Below are 17,666 nucleotides of genomic sequence, written 5' to 3'. Positions count from 1 at the left end.
CAGAAATGACCTATGATCATGGGTGCCTCAATTTTTGAGGGTCTGTCTGGGGCCTTATTTTTTCCAGTGGGTGGATGTCTAGCACCTTATAAAAATCAGGTCCTTTTAAAGAGGTTTCTAGTTGGACACCAACCCGCCTTAATTTTCTGACCTATGTCATAAGGCTACTTAAATTCCAGGGTGTTTGTATGCATTTATTAATGCAATTTTGCAAAATTGTAGTAAACCAGGGTTAGCAATTTTTGACTATCAAGTGAAATATTAATTATGTAACATTGATTTTTTTGCAACCAAGCCTTAGTGGTGGGCAAGTAGACTTTGGCTGATAAAAGGTTTGACACAATAAATGTTTCTCTTGTACAACTAAGTGCTTGATAGGTGCTGCTTTATCCTTTGATTGCTTTGGAAAACAAAGAATCTGAATACTAAGACTAAATTCTGAGTGCAAGTATGCAGCACACCTTTCATTTCAGATTATATGAGAGACTGGGAATAAAAAAATATTGCATTTTCTCTTAATCTTTTCCAGCCAACTTCATCATTTTTAACTTCCTGACTCTAGGGGCAGGTTTGAAAGGTTTCTAAAATGTATTGTCCAAAGATGTGAGTTTAGCATAAGGCCAGAGATGAATGCCTAAACCCACTGAATTCATTGGCCAAACTCCTATTGACTTCAGTGGGGATAGGATTTTGCCCTAGGTGAATACTCTGGAGTTTCTCATTCTTATGGTAAGTATGACATTAAGACTTCAAGCTTTTGCAGTTAATTTACAATAACTAGTTCACTAGTCTCTCATAACCTAACTCCCTTATTGTTGTCAAGAAACCGGCATGTAGTAATGAAGTAAATCTTTAAAAATGAAGAGCACATGTAGCTTTAGAATTGTCAGGCTCTGGGCTAGTTTTGTGGGAAGTCGACAGTTGATAAGATTGCAACTAAACAAACATATGCTAAATGTCTGACCAACTCAGTTGTTAATCTATTTTGAAACATATGGGTTCAAGTAGTTCAGTCTGAAAATATGTTGGTTCTCTAAATATTGTAGTAGTAAAAACTTAACTTTTGAATAATTGAATAATATACACTAGCTGTTTTGACGTTTTTGACCACCTTCCATCACATTGAACTTTCCCAAGCATCTGACGTACAACTAACAAAAATGTTAGTGGGAACCAGAGGTTAAAATGCAGATTTGTGCCCAAATGATTTTTAGAGGATCTTCTGATTTAAAAGGTAACATTGAACAAGAAGCGAAGAGCCACCTTTTTTACTCCCTGAATGTCAGTTCTGGAACCACATACCCTAGTATGTAAGGCTATTCTGGAAGCCATAAAACATGGAATATCTTTAGACTCCAAGTATTTGTGTCTAGCATCAATCTTTTGACAGATAGTTCTGTCTGTGTAGATTAGAAAGTTTTGGTACCACTTTTATTAATGTATATGTTGATTGTGTCACAACCAATTTTTAAACATGCTGGTTCTTTCTCTAAGACTTGGTGCCTAGATTACTGTATAGCAACCTTGTATCTCATAGAGGAGCACAATCTCAAGTATTTTATTCTTTAGCACCAGTTAAGTGTGATTACTTGAACTATGGGTCATGGAATGTGTAGCTTGTATTATAACTTGTTAGAAAGAGAAGATTGGGTTTGCATATGCCATTTGGTAACCATTTGTTAAGTGTGTACTCTTTATCGTACAGGGGGAGTTATTAACCTGTCAGTGCCTATAGTGCTGACGGCTAGCCACGAAGACAAAGAGAGACTGGATGGATGTACAGCTCTTGCACTGGTGTATGAGGGGCGTCGTGTGGCCATTCTTCGTAACCCAGAGTTTTATGAACACAGGAAAGAGGAACGCTGCGCCCGACAGTGGGGAACAATATGCAAGGAACATCCCTACATCAAGGTTGTTTGAAAGCTGTTATCTAGCTCTAATTAAAGCTATCCTTTTTGTAACGTTATAGTTGCAAGTGGAGTAGAGTTGACACCAGCAACTGTTTACCTTGACCAAAAATTCTTTGCTCTTCTGTTTAATTTTTAGACAAAAGTAAAACTTTTTCTGTTCGATGCGGCTGATCTCTGTTGCATACTCTTCACTTGTTAGTGTGGCATTCTAACTCAATGGATGATCTGCATGAAATGTGCCATAGAATCGGCAATAGATCAGAGAAGAGAACTTTCTCCTTGGGTACACTTAGGAAATGCAGCCTTCTGTTCAAGGTGGGCCCAGATGGGTCATCAAAACTACTCAAGCAGCAGATGAACATGGTGCATATGGGGTGTATCTATCCTTCCTGAATGTATAGTGGTGGGTGGTTTGAAAATATTGAAACATTGCCTCCCCTCCCATAGCGATAATTATCTTTCCTGTTTCCTTGCACTCTGCCTACCACAATGTGTGTTCTGATCATTGAGTAGTCTTCATGACTGTGTCTTAAGGTTTGTAAACTCTGTGTGTTAGGGTTTGTAAACTCTATGTGGATACTGTACTAAAGATTACCTGGGTTATCCCTAGTTGAGATGTTTTTTGAATAGTCTTGTTGGCATGCTAATGACTCAAAACCAGCTTATTTTTTTAAATACTCAGACTAACCGTGAGTTTGTCCTAAAAAAGGAAAAGTTATTGATATGTTTTAAAAAAATCTATACAACTAATACTTACACAAATTTGAAAACTGCACACTGCCCTACTTTACATTAGCCTTTTTAATAATATAGTGCCGTTGAACATTCTTGCGGGAGTATGACTATATCTCGAATATTGCATATTTAGCTACAGCTAAAATTATTTCAATGATCATGCATTCCGTCCTGTACAATGACAGGTCCTGTGGATATGACAGATGGATGGTGAGATTGCAAGTTCAGTGAAAGCTGACAATTATATCGGTTAAAGAAATCCAAGACAATGGAATGCATACAACAGGTGAATGCCACCTTATAGTATGCCACCAATCACAATATGACTTGATTAAGATTGGTGTAGAAAATATGGGCCCTCTTCTCATGTCTGCTCAGCAGCTTTGCACCACATTGTCAGCCCAGAGCAGTAGATCTGGCCCCTTAGAATTCCCCTTAGTTAAGGGGACTGTCTAGGTATCATAGAACTGGTGTAGTAGTTCCTATGTTTTCCACATGCCCCCTTTTTTCTGCCCTTGGGCCTCCATTTCAGCAGTCTTTTGTGCAGAAAAGAGCATCGTTTTGGCATTCTTAAACTGCAGTGATCCCTAGCTATTGGAATGGTCCCTTTGGAGAACTGGAAGCCCGACATAAGTTAGATTTGCCAACAGGTGCAACTTGGCTGGAGTAGATATTCTAAGCTTTGTTACTTCAATATCCTGATTTGTGCAGTTTAAAAACAAAACAAAAAACCCTTTCCTGTATTATTGCCTTATTGTAACATTTGCATGCAGGTGTGGCACAAATTTTGTATTCTTCAAATTCCATAATGCTGGAATTTAAGGATAAATTTGTACACGCAATTGCTCTTTTGTACAACAGCTGGGCAGTTACTGGCTCAGTTGCTCATTTGTCCTTGCAGAAAGGCAGATCTAGCCTTTCAAGAATATGAATTTCATACTTTGATTTCCACACATACACTTTTGCTCTGTCTACTTAAAATTTGCCATAAATTAATATTTGGTGATAAAGGATGAGATGACACTAATAGAATACGTCTTAAAAGTTATAAATAAGTAAATACCTGTTATGACACAGATCAATAAAAGTCAAGGCAAAATAAATCTAAACACTTTTAAGTTCCCTAAGATTCCAGTTCTGTTCACAAATTCATTGTAATGGATGAATAGTCAACCAAAACTTTATTTCCTTATTTGCTACTAAATGCTTGTTGTTACTTATTGATTTTGGGTTGACCAGAGTTTTCGTAGGCTTCAGTCCAATACTGGGAGTGAGAAGTTTGAACAACAATTAAATGGCATGTGACTTGAAGTAGGAAGCTTCCCAGGCATCCACATCTTTTGGCTGTGGATGTTGCGTAATTACGCTGGTTAAGATGTTAGCTACTTTTCATTTCTATGCAGCAATGCATTGTGCAGTATTTTGAAGAGAAATACATGCGTCAGTCACGGATTAGTTATTCTGACCTTCTTTGCCCTACGCTATAACTGATTCAGATCACATTTCAGTGATTTTAAAAATTACCACTTAGACTCAGAGAGTCTCTGTAAAATAGAATTAACTCAAAACAGATTTTGGCAATTGCATTGAAGTGCAATCCTTTGGATGCTCAGGACAGCTGACAACTGTATTCTGTAACTGAAGTGTTTTTGTTTTAATTTATATGCTAACAAAACGTCTTCTGCTCTTTCTCCTAGATGGTGATGGAGCAAGGGGACTGGCTTATTGGTGGAGATCTACAAGTCCTTGACCGTATTTATTGGAATGATGGTCTTGATCAATACCGTCTCACTCCTGCTGAACTAAAGCAGAAGTTCAAAGAAATGAATGCTGGTGAGTCTTTTGTAGCTGTATCCTAGTATTCTCCGTATTATCCAGAAGTTTACTGCTGCAAGACTGAATGGGCTTCTTGCCCAGTAGGGACAAACATCATTTGTGGGACTCGTACTTTGAAAATGCTTTCTGTATCTTGGAAAACTTGAAATTCTGTCTTCTAGATGGAAAATGGACAGACATATTTTTAAAAATTTGGGTGAGCTGTGACTTGCCTAAGGCATCATAGCAAGTCAGTGACCATTGAAGTCCTGTCTTCCCAGTACCCTTCAGAAACCACTAAACAGCTGCTCCACAACTACATTCCACAACTCAAGAAAAGAAGGTAACACTAGATTGTGGTGCAGCATGATTTTAAATAATCATAAGGTAGATGTACACTAAACCTCTCCCCAGTATGTTCCCAGATGGATAAGAGTACAAGTCTGATTTTTTGTTTTAATTCAGTTCTTCAGAAAGAATTCACTAAGCCATTGAAATATTGAGCCAAAAAGGTAATCTTCAAAAACAAGAAAGTGCCTTTTTTCTCCTTCCAGATGTATAAAGAGAGCTTGACTGTTTTCAAAACTCTCTGCTTTTGTTTGTTAGAAACACACACACACACAATTAGAGGACTGGATTAGCTTGACTAACTAAAAACTGAAATCTGAACTAGTTGGAGGAGAGGAAGCTATTTTTTGTCAGGCTGTCTAAAACTGTGTGGGTGTGTTAATACCTATGAAACTCAAACTCCTGACAAACTCTTGATGGGATGGAGAGTGGATACGTGGCTTTTTTCTGTGAAAGATTTGACATCCCTGATCTTTCAGTTGAATGCCAAGAATGCTCCTGCTTCAGTTCCCTAGTCCTCAAAGAAGTCCTACTGCAAAAACAGGGAAGACAGTTGGTATTTCTTATGGCTTGAAGGGCAAAGAAATAACCCTTTCTTGAAAATAAAATCTTTCAGACCTCTTTTGTACATCATAAAGAAGCCAAAAAAGCAAAAGTATAGTTTTTTTGCAGGTCACCTTTGATGACTGCCTTTTAAACGAGCCAGATATTATTGGTGTTCTGTGTGTTTAATTCTTTGGAATGCCTGTTTAGTGTTTTTCCTTACATATTATCTTCATTGCCTTTTACACTCTTTTTAATTAAATCTATTCCATGCTGCTCTTTGGGAACAAAACACACAAGCTTTGCAAGGAAACTAGCCTAACAAAAGGTATTAGAATTCTTTTGAAAGTATTTGGGATCCAATTACTAGCTTCACATCAGAGAAAAGTAACCACCGTATGTTAGTTTATTTGTTTTCCGTTTTTAGAAGTTCGTGTTAGATAAATAAGTAACAGACCAAGTGGTAATGGCTTGGCAGTATAGTTGTTTGTTCTTTGCGCTTTTAGCAGAGCAGCAACAAACAGGCTGCTAAGAAAGCACTATAAGGTGTGGGAGAGAGAGGTGAAAGATGGAACCCAAATCAGCTAAGGCCTGGGTTTCTGTTTTATAATAAAGTAAATTGAATTTCCCATATATACAGAGTTTGAGATCTAGAATCCTTACTTTAACTCTTAGTTATCTAGTGAGCAGACAGACAGTTGTCTGACACCTGAAAGACCTGTTACCCTGTTGTTCATTATTTCCTTATAACAAGGTGGTAGTGCTACTGTGCAATCATGCGTGATCCTCATGTCCCTCATTGATTTTCAGTGGAAGGAAAAACACCAGGTTTTTTGGTTTGCTGTATTATTGAAATGACTTTAAGGTAATATTAACTCTAGTCTACCTGTGTCAGCTGCTTACACTGCATAAACTCTACTATGATGATTAAAGGTGGAAGAGACGTATTAGATTGTGTCAAATCCCTTTGTAAAAGGTAGGCTACATTCCTTTTACAGTGGGGGCAGGAGGAAGGGAGGGAAGGGGCAGGAGGCAAGGTGGGATATTAGAAGAATTTTATTGACATCTCAGATGTTCTGAAGACTGTGTGCTTCCTCAGGTTTATGGTCCGGTTATTTTGTAGTCTAGTTAATTAAGACCTCCTTGTCCAAAGAACTTTCATGTTCTGGGATCACTGATAATGTGATGCCTGTTTGGTAGAGTTCAGCAGAAAGCTACTGGATTTGCATCATTCTGGCAGCTTTATATTCAACAAATGCCATTGCTGTTGCGTATGGAGAAAAGTTTGTGTATTCTAGATAATAGGGGTGCATGGGTTCATGTATTACATAACATTTTCTTCTGTGAATATTATGTATACCTAAAACAAAACCAATATCTTCAATTTCATCCAGAATCCAATAGGTAGAGCCTTGAGGAGATACAAAATTTATATCCGCGGATATCTGTGGAGTTGCAAGGCTCTACCTGTAAATAAGCAAGACCATCAGGGCTATGGCCAGCAACCGTGCCAGGAACTGTAGCAGCAATAGCCGCAGCAGGTCAGGCCCCTACTTGCAGGAGCCAGTGCCCAGCCTGGGCAGCTCTTCCGGCATGGCTGTACGGCCCCTAGCCCTACCCACTGGGGCGAGCACCAGGTTCACCAGCAGCTATCCCTGGTCACGCTAGTATATGCAAGTGGCTAGCACGCTCCCAGACAGGAGACGCAGACCACTGTGTGGAAGGGACCGTGGGACCAGCCAGCTTTCTGTGGACCATGATTTGAGAACCTCTTGGTAACCAGTGCAGATCATGGATCACGGCTGTAATATGCTCTTGGAGAGATTCCCCACTCAATAAGCAGACTTGTTTTTTAGTCTGTTTTTCTGAATATATGTAGGGGGGAGTAGCTCTGTGGAGAGCTCATTGCAGTAATCTAATTTCTGAGTGACTAACGTAACTGTATAGGCAATCCATTATTGACACAACTTGATAACCAAAACCTGGACTTATTTTTTTGCCTCTGCCCTGTGAGTAAGGTGTGACTCCGTGCTGTTTGGCTAGTTCCAAAATGCTGATTAAAATACATAGAGCACTGATCACAGTTTAACATTGTTGAATCATGCAGCCTACTGCTCATGGTCTGAACTTCGCAAAAAGTAACTAACCATTTTGGCCCTTTTTTTCTTTCTATAGATGCTGTTTTTGCATTCCAGTTGCGCAACCCAGTGCACAATGGCCATGCTCTGTTAATGCAGGATACCCATAAGCAGCTTCTAGAACGGGGCTACCGGCGTCCGGTTCTGCTCTTGCATCCACTTGGTGGCTGGACAAAAGATGATGATGTTCCTCTGATGTGGCGTATGAAGCAACATGCGGCAGTACTGGAGGAAGGAATATTGAATCCAGAAACAACAGTGGTGGCCATATTTCCATCTCCCATGATGTATGCTGGACCAACGGAGGTAGATAAATTGTGAGAGTATAAAAACAATTCCAGTGTTAGTCTGTAATGTTTTGTATTATTGCGCTGTGTATTATTGTGCTGTGGTTTGTATTTTTTTTTAAACTGGCAGTTGAGCCTTTAATAATAATCTTCTCTTCCTTAGCAAACAGCACCACAGAAATCCCTTTGCTATCCAGGCAAATATCCATGTTTCTATGCAGTAATTCCTGTTTGTTTTAGAGGATTTAAAGTGGGAGATGGGAGACAGAGCAGTGTCAAATTTTTAGATGCCATTTCCTTTTTTACAGTTAAAAAGACATGATGTATTATCTCTTCACCTTTTCTTTTTAGATGAAGTTATGAAGTCTTTTAACATATTGAATAATTGCCAAAAAACAGATTTTAGAGATCATAGTTTTATGTCCCAATTAAAAATGGGACAGTGGGGTGGGTGGATGGGTGTGTGTCTTTGGCAAACTTAATCTAGGGAGAATTGCTTTACGGTGTTACATAAAAATGATTATGAAATAACTTTTGGCAAGATTTTATTTAGAGGTCTGCATTCAAATTGAACCCTCTAGAGGTTGTGGGATGCAGTGAAGAGAATTAAATGTTGACATTTGGGGGAGATTATTTGACTCAGGGGACATTGGTTCTATATCTCATTATGATTTTTTTTTCTTCGGGCCATGGGAAGTTCAGATCCTGACTAGGTTCACAATAACTGAAATTAACCATCTGATGGCGTTTTGATGGACTTAGTCTAGTTACCATAGTCAGGGAGTCCACATAGCAAAAATCAGCAGTGGCATTTAATGTTCGGTTACCTCTCATTGTTGGCAGGCAAGGTAGTTATGGAGACTGAACTGCCTTTTCACCCACAGAGAAAGGTAGCCCCAGATCAAAGCATGTTAGCTAGGCACCATGGGAAGCTTGAGCTGTTGCTTGCGGTGGATGTGTTGCCACCTTTCACTAAAACTAGTGAAAAAAATCTCTTTTTTTGGCATTAACAATATTTTTGCTTTTGGCTGCTTGTTGTACTCTGTTGTGGTTTAAGAAACCAAACACCCGTAAATTAAGTCGCTTATGAATACAGTGTCCCTGTTTCCATGTTTTCCAAGTGCATATCTTGAGTGTGTAAGAGGGATTTGAACGAAACGACTCACAACGTTCAGTTGTGATAGTGAATAAAATAAGAAACATCCTCTAATTTATGCAGCATTTCCAATGACCTCAGAAAGCAGCCTGCCAGTAATGTGTTGTAACCAGCTAAGGGGGGGGGAAAAAAAAGACACTCTTCCTTTAATCATTTTCTGTAGGTCATTTAGAAGACATTGGTACCAGATTTGTTTCTTTAGTGCAAATGATTTACAGAACAGGCAGCTGTTAAGCCAGTATGGTTATCAACAGGATGTACATGGTTTTCCAGTCTGTAAAGATTTAATGGGCATGTTTTGTAGGCCTCAATTTAGCATTTTTGTACTTTAAAAACCTCTTTTTATGGTGTGTTGGGTAACCAGCTAGGAAATTATATTTGCAGTCCTGACAGTTATCTCTGAAGGAAAAGAATCAATTCCAAAAAGGGCAAATGCCGTATAAAAACCTTAACTGCTTCACCCACTGGGGAAGATGAGCACATGCCAAGGTAGGGCCAGTCAGGCTTTTTTGCTGCCCCAAGCAGCGAAGGGGGAAAAAAAAATAAAATAAAAAAGCCGCAGTCGGCGGCACTTCGGCGGCAGCTCAACCACGCCGCTTTGTTCCTTGGCGGCAATTCGGCAGCAGGTCCTCCTCTCCAAGAGGGATTGAGGGACCCGCTGCCGAATTGCTGCTGAAGTCCTGGACGTGCTGCCCCTTCCCATTGGCCGCCCCAAGCACCTGCTTTGTTCGCTGGTGCCTGGAGCCGGCCCTGTGCCAAGGAATATGAATGCATCACACTTGGACAATAGCTGCTGATTATGTTCTTGCCTCTCACACTTACACTTTATATGATTCTAAAGCTTTTTGAAATTATTCTAATGAAACACCAGTGGTATCCTCCACCACGTCTCATTGTGGCGGAGATTCCTTGGTTGCTATTAGACGATATTAGCTATTAGTATGATAGTATAAAACATAAAATTTTCCTTTAGAGATCAGGAAAAGCCCAACAGCTGTACTGGCCCATCTGCATGTTGCTTGTGTAAGTGATGGTGTGTTTGTGGTGTAAACGTGTAAAATAGCAGGCATGCCTAACAGACTTCAGATGCTTTCTTTGCACCCATAGCCCTCATCAGCAATGGAATCCGGTACATGTGCTGTCTAGCTGTGGTCAAGGTGAAAATTCATACCAGTTGTACAGTGGTAATTCTGTAATTAGTTTCTGGTTCCAATATTTGCACAGTACTTAGATACTATGTGAGCTCCCCTCTTAAATGTTAAATCCTATGTTTCTTGCCCTGTTAACACTGTTAAGATTTGAAGTATAATTTAATGCAGAATACAATGTCATGCATAGTAACTAACACACAGGATATTCATCTTTCAATAGGATATCTGCTTATGAAGCAGCTGCAGAAGCAGGCTCTTGACTCTTAAAACTGTAAAAATGCGAATTTACATTTCTGCATGTAAATGTTTGGAGTAGGAAGATGATTATAGGTGTCTGCAGCAGTCTGTTAAACCTAACTTTTTGCTGACACAATTAATTATTTCTAAACTTGCATGTTTATAATGTCACAGTAACATAACAGTCTCACCCTATGATGGATCTTCTGTATCACTTTTTCTCAGTGGTTGCCTGGTATTTTTCTTTTAAGACATTTTAATTACTGTCTAACTCAATGTGTCTATTTTATGTTATGTATGTTAGTTTATAATGATTTTTATGAGAGGGTAAGAATGCAGTTTTTAAAATTTTGTCTTCACATTATCAAGTGTAAAATTCTGTAAGCTACACTCTTGTAGTCTTAAAAAGTTGCCTGCCCTGCAGGAAATTTTCTAACTTGCAGGGTGAATTCTATTTATTTCCTATAAAAGACACACCCTTCCTCAAGATAGATAGAATTTTAAGGCATCAGGATTGTACACTGAACGAAAATGTGCATATGCACAATGTGCTGTACTTGTTAAGCTGTATTTAATTTCCCCCCACATGTGCACATCAAAAAGATGTTCCGATTAAAGTGCGAAAGTTGACAAACATGAGAACATTTCCCGTTAAGGGGATAAATTGATATCCGCTGAACTTCTCTATCATTTTCAGTCAATTACTTACTATATATTGTACAGCTAAGCCACACACTGAAAATATTACAACCAACAATGGAACAAGAAAATTTGCTTAAGATCTGATGGTATAACTGGTTATCCTAGAAGCCACAGAACTGCTACTTGGTTACAAAAAAATCTAGTTCTGTAAGAACCGAAGATATTTAATTGATAGGTGTTACTTTGTCCTATCAGAGATTACATCATAAAAAGACTCCAAGTGGTCTTACTCATAGCGCACTTAGATTGGGATTTCAAAGGTGAGGGAATTAGGTGCTCAACTTGCAGTGAAATTCAATGGGATTTGGATGCCCAAATCCATTAGGCTTATTTTGAATACTAGGAAAAATATCTAAAACATACATGGAATCACACAATATGTTACACTTTGGAATCTGGTAAGTATTACTTGCAATCTGCTATCCACCAATTATGTTAATGAGGATTATCTACAGACAAAAGTTAAATGAGTTCCTCAGTTCTCTGAAAACAGTTCTGTGTTTGGCTGTAGAGGAATGTCAGTTCTGTTTAATGTGGCATAGTCTGTACACAGAATTTGCTTTTTAAAGAAAAAAAATTATGCCTTCAATAAATAGCTTAGCTATAGGGGGAAAAATGTGGCAAAGTTGAGCTGATGGAATGAGTGAAGCACTTATAACTATGAACTTTACAAAAAGTAATGTAGGGAAAAAAATTGATATGTCTCAGTTTTTAATATGTGAGAGTGTATATAAATGCATATTAAAAACAAACAAACCCCGAAATATGTTTTAATATGTCAATGCTGCTTTAAGATTGAAATTTTAACAAAAAGTCAGGAAATGCAATGGTAATGTTTCTAATAAGTGTTGTTTCCTCCCTTTTTCATTCAGGATATATTTCAGTCTAACAAGTAATCAGAAATAGTGCACAGATGCAATATGGCTATGTTTAAAATTGCTGTGGGAATTGTAACTTTCACATTTTCTAGCTGTTAAGATTTGCAGTTTTAAAACTATTTCTCTTGATGTAGGTGAAGTAATTGTAGTAAAGTTCTATTCTTTTAAGTTCCTGAATCTTTCTCTCGACAACCTAGTCTGCCTGAATATATTGCTAATAGAAATAGCAGTGACTTTGGAAATAGACAAAGGTACAGTATTTCTAGTGTATATGACATGGGGAATACCCATCTTCTAAGACTCTAAGGGACAGATTTTCAAAAGAGCTCAGCATGCAATAGCTCCTGTTTAAACACCTAAACAAAGTGGACAGATTTTTCATTTGTGCTCAGCATCTGTTGAGACTAATGGGAGCTGCTGGGTACTGAACACTCTTGAAAATCTTGCTACTTCATTGAGGTACCTAAATAGGTGCTGAGCTCGTAGAACAAATAGCCTCAATTTTGAGTACTGAACACTTCAGAAATGGTGTCCCTACATCTTCTGGATCTTTATAAGAATGGCCATAATGGGTCAGACCAATGGTCCATCTAGTCCAGTATCCTGTCTTCCGACAGTGGCCAATGCCAGCTGCCCCAGAGGGAATGAACAGAGCAGGTAGTCATCAAGTGATCCATCCCCTGTCGCTCACTCCCAGCTTCTGGCAAACCAAGACTAGGGACACCATCCCTGCCTATTGTGGCTAATAACCATTGATGGACCTATCCTCCATGAATTTATCTAGCTCCTTTTTGAATCCTCTTATAGTCTTGGCCTTCACAACATCCTCTAGCAAAGAGTTCCAGTTGACTGTGCGTTGTGTGAAGAAAGACTTCCTTTTGTTGTTTTAAACCTGCTGCCTATTAATTTCATTTGGTGACCTCTAGTTCTTGTGTTATGAGAAGTAGTAAACAACACTTTCTTATCTACTTTCTCTACACCAGTCATGATTTTATAGACCTCAATCATATTCCACCTTAGTCATCTCTTTTCCAAGCTGAAAAGTCCCAGTTTTATTAATCTCTCCTCTTATGGAAGCTGTTCGATACCCCTAATAATTTTTGTTGCCCTTTTCTGAACCTTTTCCAATTCCAGTATAGACCACTTGCATGCCAAATGGAAAAAACTTCATTCCCTTGCCTGTGTTTGTCAGTTTGGGCTCTTCTGTATATCTTGAAGTAGTTCTTGGTGAGAACTGCTCTTTTACACAGGAATAGCCGTACGGGATCAGACCAACGTATATCTAGTTCAGTATCCTATCTCCATCAGTGGATGGCACCAGAAAGCTGCAAGCAGCTGCTTGATAGGTTGATTTAGGGTAATCTGGCCCCATGAAAGTCTCATCCTAATCCTTAATAAGTAATCTGTCTTCAACCCTGAAAAATTGAGATTTCATCTCCTTTCTGCTGCAGAGCTACTCTCCTTCTTCATCCCTAATGGGTAATGTTACCTGTGGAATTGGATGTGGTCCAGTATTACTGCTGGAGTCTCCAGGACTAAGCCTTGCCCTTCAGCTCAGGCCACCAGATCTTCTGCATCCAGTGGTATAACAAAATAGTGGTTCCGTTTCTCCTGATCATTTTGTCTTAACTTTAAGTTGTATTTGTTTTTGTGCAGTAGTGACTTTATTTCAGCTTCTCTGGTACAGCACCTTTTGTGTTACTCACCCCCCCTTCCCTTCTCCCTTCCCTCCCCCCCCTCCCCCAGCAGCAGAGCAGCCTTGCAACCACTGAGCCAAGTCCAAGATGTGCTGTAGGCAGCTTTTTGGGACCCTCAGGGGGCGAGCTGCCCTGCTACCATAAACCATAGACCCTCACTTTGCTAGGGTACAGGTTTGGGAAGGCAAATTGTGCCCAGCAGCTGTAAACCACCCACCCTCACCCTGCCAGGATATGGGGCTTTGACTCAGACAAGTGTGTGGGCAGGGTTGAGGACAGCCTGCTGAGGGGTAAGTTGTGAACTCCAGAGACTGCCTTTCAAAAAAGGCAAAAGCAAACCCCCCTTCATAATGCAATAATTCATACTGTTAATGGTTTAAACCCTTTGTCTGACTTCCCATCCTGAGGAATGTGTTTGCTGGGGCTTTTTTTCCTCCAAGACACACTTTCATGGCGCTGGAAAGGATTCATACCTATCAGATGTTCAAAATCAAGACTTTTAAAAGTCTGATGCAGAGAATTATTCACCCAGAAGTCAAAACGGACATTGCTATGGACATAATTTTACCATTGTGGTAAAGGTGTGCAAAGATCCAAAACTTCATACTATCAACCACTTCCTGGCAGTGGCCATCCGTAGCCAGTTATCTCCAGCAGCTAGGATTGCTGGTGCCATGTATCAGCTTCATCCCCAGGAATTTTTTCTGAGGACATGGAACAACTCACTGGATAGAGTGGAAAATCAGGTGTCATTCCCAGATCACATCTGAATGTCCCCTTGTGGGAGGCTAAATACAAACCATATGCTGAGAGGCAGGCCAGTTTTTCTTTTAGACTTATTGTGGAAGCAAGCCTTGTAGGCAGAACGGCATACTTGAAAAACAAACTTCCAGAATCTTAGAGTACACATCCCTTGAGTTCACATTGACAGCTGTGTCAGTAGTGTGTCTGAACAAAAGCATACAGCCACGGCTGCACAGGTTCAGACAGTGGTCCGTCAAGTCCACTGTCATATCTGGGACCGTGGCCAGTAGCATTTACTTCAGAGGAGTGTACAAGAAACCGTGTAGTGGGTAGTTATGGGGCTCAGAGGGGAAGTTTCCTTTCTCTTTTCGTTAGAGGTTGGTTTGCTTATGATTGAAGCATGAGTGTTTGCCTCTTACAAAACCAAGGAGTAACCAGAGGTCAAAGCCTCTCTGTGGCAATGGAGGGAGTGTTCTGGAAAGAGAAGAATCTGCTGTTTTTCATGATAGTTCATGTAAAAGGTGCAGACTAGAGGAAGTGGGAAAACTGAAGTTCTCCTCCTCCGCTAGCCCAAAAGGTACTTCAGATTTGTTAGACAGTTACCTCTATTGCACTTTTAGAAAACTCCAGATCTCTTGAAACAAGAATTCCTTCATTTGAAGCTGGTTGACCTACAGCTAACAGCCTGGCCATGGGGAAGAGAATTGTAGTTCATTAGAGATTCTCCATTAGTTTCATCTATATTTTTGGGATATCCAGACAAAATGTAACAAGGAAATTTTATTAATTGATTGGATGGAATCACATTTCTGGTATGAGAGGAAACCGAAAGCGATCTGGGACAGGGACTGTCTCTTTATTTGTATACTGCCCAGCATGGTGGGGCCCTTCTATTATTGTAGCATCTAGAGACAAATAATCATAAAGTTTGCGGGATCCTGGCTACACTAGAGTTTCTCCAAGCCGATTGCTATGGTGCTTGGTTGTAGGAATCCAGTCTGAGTGCGTAACAGCCCTAGTGGCATTCTTTATGCAGGGACATCAGAGAGTCTGAGTATCATCAGAATGACAGATTAGACAAGCCTGTGGCTGGTCTTTCCAGGTGCCATTACCTCCAAAAGGCAGGGTTTAAATTAGTTGTTTTATCCATAGAAGAATCTCACTGTTGTTGTGAGGGAAAGATTATTCTTATAGCTCCAGGATCTCTTAGACCCAAAATGAATTCTTCTTTCCACAGTTAGTGGGAAATAATTCTCGCATCATCTTGTTCTAATCCTTAGCACCTCTTTGGTCATCCTAGAGCTGTAAAGATCTATTTCAAGCATGCATGTATCTCAAGAAGTACACATGCCAGTTGTACCACTTTTATTTCATTCTATCCATAATGGCACAGCCTAGGTCTTCAAAGTTGCTGCATGCAAGATGTTAAAATCCTGCACCAGTTGGAATGCTAGGCATCCAAAAAACTATTTATGAAGAAAGATTCACAGCTCCCTCTACAGTGTTCCTAGTGGGCCTTGCGGGAAGCCTCATCTGAGGAAGATTTGCAAAGTAGGTTTCCATTCCCCTGCAGAGATATCTACTCATAGGAGGTACTGCTGGGTTGGTTCCCAAATAATTCCTTTAAATTACAAATCTCTTGCAGTATATGGGGGGAATGTCTGTTTCTGCCTGTAATTCTATTACAGTAATTAAAACTCTGCTTATCTTTTCACTCCCTGGTTCTGTGGTACACTACTTTCTATTAGGGGGAGGGATAGCTCAGTGGTTTGAGCATTGGCCTGCTAAACCCAGGGTTGTGAGTTCAATCCTTGAGGGGGCCATCTGGGGATTGGTCCTACTTTGAGCAGGGGGTTGGACTAGATGACCTCCTGAGGTCCCTTCCAACCCTGATATTCTATGATTCTATTAGTAATGAAAGAGGAGAAAAGTTGTGTGACAGAATGAGAAATTTGTGACCTGGTAATTCTCTTTGTTAGCAGATTCTCTCCTTATTCAACCTACCCTGGTGGTCTGGTAAATGACTAGAATGAAATTTGTAACAAATTGGAATTTTTCTCTAAAGAAGACTTGAACACTTAATTGCTTTAAGGTTATTATATATGAATCAAGTTGTTATTTTAATGCTAATCCGTTGCTGGAGGATTTTTACAGTTTTGGAAGAACTCTTCTGGTGGCCTGAGCTGCAGGGTGGGGGCTTAGTGCTGGAGCCCACAGCAACATTGGATTGCCTCCAAATTTCTTAGGTAAATGATATTAACCCAGTAGTGATGCATGAGGAGAGAAGCTGTTAACAGAAAATTATCAAGTAAGAAATCACTCATTCCAGTGTAACTTTGATTATGACCTAAAAGTCATTCATCAGAAGTTAACATTTTTCTATTTAATTGCTCAATTCTTGTCATTTGCTGACTTATTCTACTGTGAAAACTCCTTATGATAAAAGAAAAGGACAGTGGGGAATATGCAGTCCTTTGGCACTCTGCCTTCCAGCAGTCTCTTTAGTCTCTTGCCATCTTGCAGAACTTGCTAATTGATCAAACTGTCTTCAAGATGCCAGATGCCTCCTGATCTACTATGGCCACCCAGTGCAGTTTGGAAGGCCAGGGAAACACAGATGGAGAGTTGTTTTTAGTTTGTCTTCAGTTTGGCAGAAGTAAAACTGCTGAAAGTGGGTAAATGTTTATTTCATAGTACTGATTAACTTATAGTAATGCTTGCAATTAAAATGTTTATATATGTAATTTTTTTATTGCTCTGATGGGATTTTTGGCAGCGAATTACTGGGCTGCATGTCTTTTAGAGGAGGAATGTATTTCATTTAAAAATGGAAATGTGGAGCCAGATCACATTTCATTGATGGAAAGACTTCCTTTGTATTAAACTGTCATTATGCTATAGGCCAATAAATTACCCAAAAATAAAGCATGTTCAGAGAAACTACTAAGTGTTCCCAAAAAGGATAACAAAAAAAATTAAAGATTGCTTAATTTTTCTTCCCAACTGTATTAAACACAAACGAACAACCCTTTTCCCCACCTCAGCTGACCCCCTCCCTCTCCCCCCCCCCCAAAAATTAATATAGAATCTATTCGGATTTGCAGGTGGGATTTTCAAAAGTGCCTAAGGACCCAATTTCCAAAGGTATTTAGGTGCTGAGAGATGCAGATAGGCACCTAGTGGGATTTTCAAAAACACCTGAGTGGGATTTCTGAGTGAGAGAGGCTTTGGGGAACTTTGGTTTTAGCAGTGATATGCAGAGGTGTTGGGAGCAGGGAGCCCAGAATCTCATCAGAGGAGCTCTTAGCCACCTCCACTCTTGCTT

General features: G+C 39.7%; 1 protein-coding gene across 2 annotated transcripts in view; it reads left to right on the top strand.

Annotated features, from left to right (window-relative positions):
• The window catches only part of PAPSS1 (3'-phosphoadenosine 5'-phosphosulfate synthase 1), an 83,388-nt gene that overhangs the window by 53,077 nt on the left and 12,645 nt on the right, over window positions 1–17,666 (top strand). For both annotated transcript variants that reach the window (XM_005287901.4, XM_008170132.4), the window contains exons 8-10: window positions 1,706–1,911; window positions 4,343–4,478; window positions 7,527–7,795. In XM_005287901.4, the coding sequence (XP_005287958.2) occupies window positions 1,706–1,911; window positions 4,343–4,478; window positions 7,527–7,795 (611 nt within the window). The remainder of the gene's footprint in view (window positions 1–1,705; window positions 1,912–4,342; window positions 4,479–7,526; window positions 7,796–17,666) is intronic.

This window comes from Chrysemys picta, chromosome 5 (assembly GCF_011386835.1).
Source record: "Chrysemys picta bellii isolate R12L10 chromosome 5, ASM1138683v2, whole genome shotgun sequence".
NCBI lineage: Eukaryota > Metazoa > Chordata > Testudines > Emydidae > Chrysemys > Chrysemys picta.
The sequence above is the reverse complement of the archived record's forward strand: the minus strand, read 5'-3'. Positions and strand labels throughout refer to the sequence as shown.